We start from the raw sequence: 12,114 nt of genomic DNA on the forward strand, positions 1-12,114 counted from the left end.
GTGAGATTGGAAATTAGGTTAGTTAATTAAGTTAAGGAACTGGTTTCTGTGGTGTCTAGCAATCTGCAGATTTAATCTTAGTTGAAGAATACATTGCAAATTTTTGGAAGTCAGACGTAAGAAAAATGTTGTTCTAAGTGTGCTGTAGGCATTATAACAAGCGACTTGGTAGTCACACGGCTGTTTAATGCAGCTTCCAAGGTTCTGAGAGCCCATGATTCAGAATAGTGTAGCAGAGGCGATAGTTGCAAGACACACCTCCAAGATACCCAGACCCTCACTATGAGATTCAACACTCAATAAGTCAAAATTATGTTTACGACTGAAAAAACAAAGACTATTGCTCTGCTGTAAAGTTTTGGTGTTAGATACCATGTAAATGTTCAGCAACGACTCTGTGGTATTTCAATAAAGAGGTGGATGTGAACATTGAGGTTTTTAGGAGTACCAAGAGCACAATCTGACATGCTGTACTCAAGAGCAGCAGATTTGTAATGACGCACAGATGATTAGAGACACGCATATATATATACTCTGGTGTTGCTATGTCAACAACACAACACAAACTGTTTAGCTAATTAGACTTGTCTTAGCATGTGGAGTCTTGTCTGTTGACATTTACGTGACCTTGTATCTCATGACGTATTTGCATCTTTTACACCTACTACGGTAGTAAGCTAGCAGTAAGCTAGCAGTCTGGGTGGGGATGGGGTTTAGCACTATAGTGCTTCATTTTCCTTGTTATCTGCTGCCTCTTTGAAGCATTCCCTCTTTGAACACTTCCACCCAGGTTATTACGGTCTTCCTTTCATCAACTGTGACATGTCTTTCCATGTTTGTTTGCTGCATTTGTTTGGACACGTGCACAGCTAATGCAATCTTCTTGCTGCAAATCTAAGTGCAGTGTACAGTACCGTATATCATCTACTGCGGGTAGAACATGTGTGAGAAGGCTTGGTCACACGGTTTCTGTTGCTCAGCGTCGAGTAACGCCACCCTTCCACATTGTAGGGAGAACTCTGAACACATTTTGGTATATTTGTTGGAAACCGTCAAGGTATTTTGTTATATGTGCTAATGTTAATCTGTAGCGTTAACTAATTCATGCAGACAGTAGTAGATTACAAGTCTAGTGAGCATGCATAGAAGGAACTATAAATAACTAGAGTTCAAGAATTTCAGTCATTCTGTCACCGGTATTTGGCTCGCTTGGTTTTTGTTTTAGTTGCAACTTTGTGTCAATTGAATAGTATCCAAAACACTACATTGGTGACCCCCGAATGCGCAATGTGGCCATTGGAGTTGAATTACATTATGGCAGACGAGGCGTTACCCACAGCAGCCGTCGCAGCAGTCAACGTCAAGCTACTGCCATTCTGGCCTTTCGACCCGCAACTGTTTGGACAGGCAGAAGCTCAGTTCACAACTAGGGGTATCACATTACTGAAGACAAAATTTGATTACATGGTGGCATCACCTGAGTACGCTACCCAGTGTGGAAAATAGGGAATTATTTTGGCTCACCTTGGTAGGACATTCTTGTATGGTGTTACATGAACTAAGTGTCTCCCCTACTGCAGCCATTTTGCTTGTAATTATTAATAACCAACTTCCAAGGGACAAATTGTGTTAAAGGCAGCTGAGGTTTTCTCTGGATAAAGCATGCTAGGAGGCATCGAAGTTCACAAAATTAACAGTTACACCATTGGTAAGGCCATCACCACACGTGCTAAGAGACAAGGTTTACACTATCATATATGTGTACCGATGGATATTTTGTCCAAACACATCCCAACACTGGTGCAGTATTTGGTCGGACAAACAACACATTTGATGGGACATTGTCCTATGTCCTACCGTTATTTTCCACACTGTTACCGAAGTCAGAGACCTCATCGTCACCCCACCGACGACGAATCCATATGACACACTCAGGGAGCAGCTAATTAAGCGAATCGCAGCCTCAGAACAACAACGTTTACAGCAGCTGTTCACTACTGAGGAGTTAGGCTCAGAAAATTTGCACAACTTCTTTATAGATTGCAACAACTACTGGGCGACAAAGCGGGTTTGGTGGAAGTTCCTTCCTCCGCGAACTGTTTCTCCAACGCCTACCTTCAAATGTCAGAATGGTCCTTGCTTCTGTGCATGACAACTCCGCTGACTCACAAAAGCTAGCACAGCTCGCTGACAAGGTCAAAGAAGTGGCAAGCCCAACAGTTTCCGCTATCAACTCAATGCAGGTTACAGACAAGTTGGATCAGCTGCGAGGCGAGGTCAGTTCTCTGAAGACTGACTTTACTCAAATCTCTTCCGACAGAAAAGGTCGTCTTGGAAGCCATTCACGTGGTTGCTCGGCCAGCCCTAAGCCGCCAACAGCAAAAGCTGAAGAACCTCTTTGCTGGTATCACTCACATTTTGGAGATGGCACACGGAAATGCAAAGCACTCTGTGCAGCACAAAAGCAGCACGCCCAGCTGCTGACGAGTATTGCGGGGCCCACTACGTAGTTGTCTTTTCTACATTACTGATCGCACTACTGGACTCCGTTTCTTGGTTGAAACGGGAGCGGAAGTGAGTGTTATACCCCTTTCCAGGATTGAACAGAAATGTCAACTAGACAATCTAAGTTTTCAAGTGGCAAACAGGACTTCCATTGCTACTTACGGCAGGCGCTCACTATCACTCAATCTTGGACTGCGAAGTACATTCCGTTGGGTATTTGTGGTAGTAGACATCCAGAATCCGATTTTGGGAGTGGACTTTCTCAGGAACTACAGTTTACTAGTAGATGTTCTTAGGAAGCAACTCTTGGATGCTCTGACTCACTTCACCGTCCAGGGAGTGGCATCCTTGGATCCATCACCTATCTCCACATTTCTTTCAAAACATCTTGCTGCCGACTTTGAAGCTATTCTCACGGAATTCCTGAATGTATCCAAACCCTGTAATTTTGATCACGCAACTAAGCACGATATGACCCACCACATTACAACACCAGGACCACCTGTTTATGCCCGTCACAGACGACTAGCACCCGACTGACTAAAAGTTGCAAAACATGATGGAATTGGTTATTGTTCGTCTTTCATCCTCTAACTGGTCTTTATCACTACATATGGTGTCGAAGAAATCTGGTGACTGGCATCAATGTGGGGACTACAGAGAATTAAACAACGTCATGACTTTTGACTGATATCCAATTCCTCACATACAGGATTTTACTGTTACTCTTCATGGATCCACTATCTTCACCAAAATTGACCTGGTTAGAGCATATCACCAGATTTCTGTAGAACCAACTGATGTCCACAAAGCCGCAGTTACCACCCCCATTTGGTCTTTGCAATGCAGCTCAAACAAATCAACGTTTCTCGACCAAGTTCTTTGTGGCTTGCATTTTATCTCTGCTTACATGATGATCTTCTAATTGCTAGTTCCAACACAGAAGAGCACAAACATCATATACTCTTAGTTCTTCAATGACTTCATAACTATGGTATCATCTTCAACCCAGCTAAATGTATGTGTTTTTGGTGTTTCTCAGTTTGACTTTCTTGGACACAAAGTGAGCACTGAGGGCATCAAACCACTAGAGGACAAAGTGTAAGTCATCCATCAGTTTCCACTACCTCGGACTCAGTGCATGTTGCGTGAGTTTTTCAGTCTGATGAACTTTTACCATCGATGTCTGCCACATGGTTCCTCTCTGCTTCATCCTCTCAACGACTTACTAAACATATTTTATGAGAGTACTAAAGAACTGCCTTGGACTGACAGCGCCTTGGCCGCCTTCAGCAAAGCAAAGGAAGCACTGGCAGAAGTAACTCTTTTGTTCTATCCGGCTCCATATGCCCCATCTAATATTATGACGGATGCTTCAGAGGTTGCCATAAGTGCTGTTAGCAATTCATTGATGACGAATGGCGCCAGATCATATTCTTCTCACAGAAATTGAAACCAGCTGAAACAAGATACAGCACATTGTCAGGGAACTGTTAGCTATGTATCTTACCACAAAGCACTTTTGCCATCTTTTTGAAGGTCGACAGTTTCACATTTTGACGGATCACACTTAAGCCAGATTTACACTAGCCAACGCAATGCAACGCAAGACCATTCACACTTGCTGTTTTTCGAAGCAACACAATGCAAGGGCAAAACAGAATGCAAAGCAAGGAATAGAACCAGTTTCTATTTTTCTGCCATACGAAAGTGAAAGTAGCCATAAGGTGCGCTATGGGGCAGAGTTTCGTAAGCTGCTCATGTGGATAAACGTTAGCAAAGTCATAGAGGTGACAGAGGGTATGAAAATGTAGTCTAACACGTAAAAGAAGTGAGGATGGCAGCCGGATGTGATCAAGCCAATGTTTGACCGTTGTCCACTGAACATGAGGGGATGAAACGGATTTTACACTGTATTGTGTTGCGTTGCATTTCGTATGTAGTGTGAATCCGGCTTTACGCTCTCTCTCCACGTGCGGACAACTGTAGTCCCAAGCAGATTCGTCACCTTGATCATATCTTGCAGTTCACATCAGACATCTGACATGTAGACGGCCATGACAACCGAGCTGCTGCTGCCCTCTCGTGCATAATTTGAGGCAGTGAGGCAGCACCCAGTTGTGATCAATTTTGATGAGATGGCAGCTGCACAACGAAACAGCCCAGAAATGAAAGAAATTCAAACGTCTGCTTCTCTACAACTATGTGAAGTTTTATTCCCAGGTTCAACTGCTACACTGATTTGTGATATGTCTACTGAAAGTCTACATCCAGTAGTTTCTGTTCTGGCGAGCAGTGTTTGACCACCTTCATTCGCTCTCTCATCCTAGTATTTGAGCCACTCAGTGTCTCATTACTGCTTGTTATGTGTGGCCTTTGATTCACGCTGACGTTTGCAGATGAGCCAAAAACTGCTTCATAAGTCAATGGTTCTACAGACATACTGTCACCTCTTTAGCGACCTTTACCACACCGGACACGAGATTTGACAGAATTCACATCGATTTAGTGGGACCTCTACCCCATCAAATGGTTTCTCATATCTTCTTACTTGCGATTGACAGATTTACTTGCTGGCCTGAAGCAATCCCAAGGTCGACTATAACAGCCTATAACAGCTGAATCTGTAGCAAAAGCATTCGTGAGCGAATGGATAACAAAGTTTGGTGTACCATCAACAATCACCATTGATCGTGGACCACAATTTTTGTGTCAGTCTTGTGGAGAGAGGTTACTCAACTCTTAGGAATCACATACTGCAGGACAAATGCATACCATACTTATGCCAATGTCTTGTGGACTTGTGGGGCCAAGGTCTTGTGGAGCGTGTGCATCGTCAACTGCAGGCCTCTTTGCTCTGCCAATGGTAGTCTCGCGTAGCCAGACCCCTTTCTGCTGCGTTATACTTCCGGGCGAAAATGGGTCTGGTGAGCAGTCTTTAATGTCGCTGTGTGTAGTGTAGCTAGAAATCAGCTATCTAAAGACTGGATTTGGTTTCTTAAACACTTCACTAAAGACCAGATTGGTATGCAAGCAGTGCAATCCTATTTTAATTAGCTTCTCTTGTTTCGTAGAGAACAACTCAAAGACTACAGCTAGAGTTGTTGCTGTTTGTGAAGTCTGTATGTGTACAGCAGCATTTAAACATGGCAAGGGAACGTTGACATCAACAGGTTTTAATTTCATGCAGCCATGATCAACGTCGTACGTGTAGATGATGTCAGTTCCAAGCCCTTCCAGATATCGCTCCTCTGGACTGTCTACGGTCACTTTAGACGTCAAGCAGCAAACAGCATCTAGTGTGTTTGCATCCATTCAGTACGTTCACATTCAGTCTTCGTTGTGATACGAGCACACAGCGCTACGTATGACATCGATCATTGCTGCATGAAATTGAACACAGTCGATGTCAGCATTCTCGCGGCTGCATTTGCTTCTGTAGACATCAGATTTCACAAACAGCAACAACTCTAGCTGTAGTCTTTGAGTGGTTCTCTACAAAACAGGAGAAGCTAATTGAGATAGGATTGCACTGCATGCATACCAATCTGGTCTTTATTGAAGTGTTTAAGAAACCTAATCTGGTCTTTACATAGCCGATTTCTGGCTACGCGGCACACAGCGACATCAAAGGCTGCTCACCAGACCCATTTTCAGCTGGCAGTATGATGTGGCGGAAAAGGGTCTGGCTACACGAGACTATGCCAATGGTTCTGTTAGGAGTACGTACTGCAGTGAAGGATGACCTCAAGTGTTCGCCATCTTAGCTAGCCATACATAGACCAAATTTCGCGATGTCAGCGAATGGCAAATTTACGAGCGTAGAAGAGAGATCAATCATAGACACTTGTTACCTGTAAAGGGCTTCTCGTAAATCTGATGCCGAAATAAGTTATAGGCTGTGTGTTTTGAAGCTGCGCGAATGTCGCCGATGCTTCGAAACGGTCATCTTCCTCCGTCTCGCGTCGCGTTGTCCTTTCACGTACGGGAATGCCGAAGACATCATGATGTAGCGCTAATGATGCTTTTTCAGGTTTCCCGGTTGTGATTACTGCACAGTTATCTATTTAAACTATTTTGTATTGTTTAGACTATGCGCAGACCCTACACATGATTATATCCGTAGCAACCAAACACCACGCCTACTGTGTTGGTCACATGAACCAATCAGCGATGAGAATGTAATAAGACGCCTTCCCTGATTGGTGTGTTTAGAAGACTACCGTTGCAACGTTTCCCTTTTGAGCTGTTCGTTTCTTTTGAGCTAACGATGTACCATCTGCAGAAACAGCGTAGATTTTGTCGCTTTCCTAAACGGGCTCCCTTTGAGCTTTGCCTTGTAGATTTAGCGGTTTTGCGAAGGTGCTGTTCAACAGAAACGTCTGCAGAAGGAGCGGGAAGGACCAAATTGCACTGAAAGTTGGCAAGAATAGCAAAAGCTTTGTCGTTCCGCCGTTCTTGGAGTGTTTCAGTCTGTGAGAAGAGGTGCATCATGAATGCGTAATCTAATCTCATCATTTCCCAGACAACGCCTCTTCTTGCAGATTGCAGAGTTGATGTACGCACTGCTGCCGGCTCTAGCCCTCCTCAGCAACAGAATTCAAAGGAATATAGAGCACAAAACACAAAACCGGCTTTTCTAAAAGCCACAGAAGACGTCAGAGAGGACATAACCGGAAAAAACCCAGTTACTGTAGCTTAGATATTGTCTTAGAGAGCATAACTAAAGAAAAATGCAGTTACCGTAGCTCTAGAGACTGTTTTCGACTGCCGCAAGTTGTGTACACAGGATACTGCTTTGCCGTGTTTGCACGGTAGCAACGAGAAGCCTCACGTTTGATCTAAAAACTCTTTGATGTCTAGTCGTACGAAGCCCAAATTTTGTGTGGTAGTTGCACAAACCGAACTGAAGTACTGGACGAAAGATTATTTTTGTCCGACGCCGACGTCGAGATCAGTATTCTTTAGGGCTTTCTTACCGCAATGTGGTCGGAAATGGTGTTAGGGGGCGTGCAATCGGAACAAGCTTTTGTCCAGCTTACTAATTTGTTTTCATTGCACACCGACGGAAGTTTCAAGTTGCTAGACCTCCTCGTTATCTAGTTTTTAGTTTTAAACGAGGGTAATTTATATGCCGCTATATCAGCCGTTGGTGGTTGGCAGACAGCCGAGGTGTGGAAGTGCGGTTGTCCAGTCATAGTCCCGCGAGTCACCGTAATTACAGCCGTTGACAGCGACCTATAGCGGAGTATGATAAATTCAAACTGGAAAGAGGAGAACTACTAAAATCAGTTGGAACTCGTGTATGGCACCAACTCGTGTATGGCAACAAACTCGTGTATGGCACCACACTGAGGCTACCTGGAGAATTTGTTACACCACACACCTCCTCATCCTTACCTGATCCAGTAAGCTATGCTATGCAACTCAAGGACACGATGTCAAGACTCTGTGCACAACCCACTGACAACAAAGACCTTGTCAAATTTATCCAGACTGACTTGTCTTCTGCTTCTCATGCATTCATCCGTCATGATGTCATTCGCAAGTCTCTACAGTGACCATATGATGCCCTTTTCCGATCATAAAACGTTCTGACAGGCACTACACTTTATCTGTTGATGGGCGAAAAGAGGTTGTTTCTTTGGATTGCCTCAAACCAGCTTACCTGGACGCTTCTCCTGCACTTGATCCACCAACTCTAACTGAAGATATGAACTCTCCAACATCCTCTCCAAGTACGTCAGCTAGTTCTGCTCCAAGGATAATCTCACGTTTCGGTCGCCATGTGCATTGACCCAGACTTTTTGCTTGTGGCACCCTAGCTTCATCTGCGTCAATCAGTGTCCAGTATTCACTTACAATAAGTGACATATCCCACTTCCGCTACATATTGACCAGTCAATAAATCGGGCCATATAACTGCCTGGGGCTACTGGTTTATCAAGATGTAAATTGTTTGTGCAGGGATATCAACGCCTCAGCTGGGTGCTACAAGCCGGTTATAGACCTTCTGGCAAGTGTATAAAAGAATACACCCCGCTGTTACCGGTGTTTGGCTCGCTTGGTTTTTGTGTTAGGTGCAACTTTGTGTCAATTGAGTAGTATCCGAAATGCTACAAATGAGCTAGCGAGACAATATTTCTTGAGCAGGTGCTCTTGACTGGTTATGGCACAAAATGAAACAGAACCAAGATAAGTTCATGCCATAGTGAGTAAAGCATTTTATGAAAATCATTGCTCACAAAAATGTCTCTTGCGTCTGTTTTAGTTTATTAAAGGGCAACTGCAACGCAAAAATCAAAAATTCTTTTATGTTGGAAATTGTTAGTTTTAGTTGCATACGTGACAGTTAAAATAGTTTTAGATTTTTAGTCAAGTCTTCGCTGAGAAATAGCAAGTCAAAGTTGCTTCCGGTTCTTCAAGTTCCTGAAACGGGCATGGTGTGGTGTACACTTCACAGAGGGGAGACGTGTGTGTGTGGTGTGGTGTGGTGTGGTGTGTGTGTGTGTGTGTGTGTGTGTGTGTGTGTGTGTGTGTGTGTGTGCACGCGCGTGTGCGTGTAGTCAGTGGCCTGTAAAAATGACTATATCATCATATCGAAGGCAATGCTGTTAGGGTAGAGGCAATGGCAGCAACAGTTATTCTTCTGAAGAGACCTCTGGAGGTTTTTACGTGATGATAACATTCTGTCATCGCATGAATCGCAGGATGAAGATCTGCTGGGAGCCATAATAATGACTAGACCACACAGGTTTGAGCTAAGCGACAATGTCTCTGAAGCTTTGAGATTGCCTGCTGCCTTGGAAGCGGACGAGGAAGAGGACAGACTACCTGATAGTCTGTCACCATTGCAAGTAGAAGTAGGAGTAACAAACGTAATCGATGCACATCCGGGTAAGTAAACAACCATCACAGGTGCAGCTGCAGTCGTTGTGAGATGATGGATACGTACTCATGTGGAGTGCGTGTGTGCTGTCAAAACGTATTCGAGGTTGTCTTAAATAATGACACGATAATACTAGCGACAATTTTGGCACAGTGTACTGGTGAGTTCATGCAAAACTCTAGATAACTATTGCTGTGAGAAAGAGAACAAATGAGTTGAAGTTTGTACATTGAATTCACATTGACACAAGGGTTGACTTCACTGTACAGTATTCTGTAATGCATACTACTGCATTCACTACACATGACGATCAAGCACCTATACGCAAGTCTATCTAGAGTCATCAAGAGTCTGACCTCTCCTAGCTATATGCAGTACTTTTAGTCCTGCACGAGAGTCTTCCTTACTCTCATTTTTCCCGCTTGAAATGCGGCTCTCTTTTTCTTTTGCAGAGGTTCCAGAGTGCTGCGATGTTGACGTGTGGAGGTAGTTAGATGGAAAATGGTGGCTTTAATGTCGCTTTTCTACAACCCAGACCAAGTTCTTGAATAGACCTGGCTGTACATATCTTGTGGCTACTAGAGATTCATGTCCACTCACTAGGATGCGTTGTACTCAGTAGTAGTCGCCCGGATGATACAAATGTCTCTGCAATTGTCCTCCTTACTTACGATTCCCACTCTTTTCTTACAGCTTGGTGATCTTCGGAAATTGAAACACGCTTGCATATGACTTGCACGAATTGGTGGATCCTGCAGCCACGCAACACCGGACCACTCTTTTGCCACAAATTCTTTTGTTGACAGTACACGCTAGCGTGGAGTCTCCCCTTTGTGACGTGTACACTACACCACGCCTGTTACCGGAACATGAAGAACCGGAAGCAACTTTGACCTGCTCTAGCTCAGCAAAGACTTAACTTGAGAATCTAAAACTATTTTTTCTGTCATTATGCAACTAGAACTATTAATTTCTAACATTAAAGAATTTTTGATTTTGCGTTGCAGTTACCCTTTAAGCAAATGTGACATGTAACAGCATTTGCTTGGAATCTAATGAATCGTGGCACATGATGTGAGAGTAACCAGCTAGCTAATTATTGGTTCCCAATTATTCTTGCTGAGATGAAATTGGGTATGCTAAACAGAATGAAGAAGCGCTAAAGTGCAAACCCTTGACTGCTATGCAGCTTGAATGTAATTAGTCAGAGCCAATGAGGAGTGTGAGAAGGGGACTGGACAGGACACATAGAGTGGCAGGTGGGATTGCAGTGGACGGAGCAAGTTGACCAGTTGTATATCATGCGACTGGCCGGCACTACTGTACACAAGCATTTCACGTCTCTGGTAACTACAGTAGTTCAGTGCAGGATATAGCAACTTGTGGTTAATCAGACATCCACGAAAGTTATTGGACATCCTAATTTGGCTTGCAGCATCATCATTTTATTTTAGTAGTGAAGTACTTCACCTGTATGCACAACTCTTGACTCCGCCCTTGCTGCTAATTGTTTCTGGTCACACATCAAGTTGGGAAGTTTAATGCTATCTCGGAGCAAACTCGATAGCTGAGCATTATGCTAAGGTTAGAAAATAAAAATTACGAGGCGGTTTTCCAAATAACGTCCAATAAGTGTAGTTTCATTTCACTGCTTTGTGTAGACTTTGATATTTGCTTAGGCAAAAGTAAACCATGCTTTTGCACTGACTCACCTTCAGTCGACGGTGAAAAGCACACATATGGCAATGGTTTGGCTGTAGAATGAAGGGTCACATGATTATGCTCAGTGACGCACGTTTCCGTGTTTTTCACATCATGCAAGTGATTTTGTAGTGTGCCATGGCTTTCTTTCATGGAAAGAAACACAGAGGAAAGCGCGAAGGACTGGGCGATTGCAAGTCGTTCAAGACGATCCATGTTGAGTCTTCAAGGTATGAACGACTGAGTCGCTTATGAACTGTAAGTTGTTTTCTTTCATTGTCAGAGCCACTAGAGAAGTGTCAGATCTGTCTCTCGTGTACTCTAGTAGCTGGCCTCAGAAATCAAGACCAAAACAATGCGCCGCGTAACACAGCAAGCTTTTGGTTTGAAGCCCAAGGCCTTAATGTACTTTAACGTGTACTGCGCGTGTGTCAATCGGTGAAGTGCTCCTTTAAAGTAGTTAAGGTTTATTGCGCTCATGCACACATTTACGTCATGTGCATATTTGGGATGTCTGTAATCCGAGCCTTAGACTGTAAGCTGTACAGTACAATATTATAAGGAACTTGCAGAAGTGCTGTCAGCATGTTACATATTTTCTACACCCAACCTACCCAGCATTAAGCTACATTTAGAATATGCCAACCCTTGAGAGTCGCGACTGGTTGTGTCGCACTACTCGGACAAGACACATAACCATCTGCATTATTAGACATCGAAATGACTGCCTTTGCTACCCGAACAGATGCACAAACCATTTGGTAAGTACATAGTCGGGTATGACCATGATTTGGTTGCGAATGTCTGTTGACCGATTGTTATATCACACACTGTAGTGTAGGTACATATTTATAGTTATTGTCACTGCATGAACAATATCAATGTAAGGATTGATTGAGTTTATTATTTAAGTGTGATGTATGTTTCTTTGCATTTTAGTATTCAGCCTATTTTCAAAATTAAACAGGTAAGCAATTTCTTACTTGTCTAGATGGAAGCTTTGAAAGTATATTTGTACA

At 43.5% G+C, this 12,114-nt stretch overlaps 1 protein-coding gene across 1 annotated transcript in view; it reads left to right on the forward strand.

Annotated features, from left to right (window-relative positions):
- Positions 1–11,965: 11,965 nt before the first annotated feature.
- LOC134181538 (centromere/kinetochore protein zw10 homolog) overlaps positions 11,966–12,114 on the forward strand; it is a 56,815-nt gene continuing 56,666 nt past the window's right edge. The window contains exon 1 of the mRNA XM_062648813.1: positions 11,966–12,062. Within this exon, the coding sequence (XP_062504797.1) occupies positions 12,012–12,062 (51 nt within the window). The 5' untranslated portion in view covers positions 11,966–12,011. The remainder of the gene's footprint in view (positions 12,063–12,114) is intronic.

Source organism: Corticium candelabrum, chromosome 6, assembly GCF_963422355.1.
Source record: "Corticium candelabrum chromosome 6, ooCorCand1.1, whole genome shotgun sequence".
NCBI lineage: Eukaryota > Metazoa > Porifera > Homoscleromorpha > Homosclerophorida > Plakinidae > Corticium > Corticium candelabrum.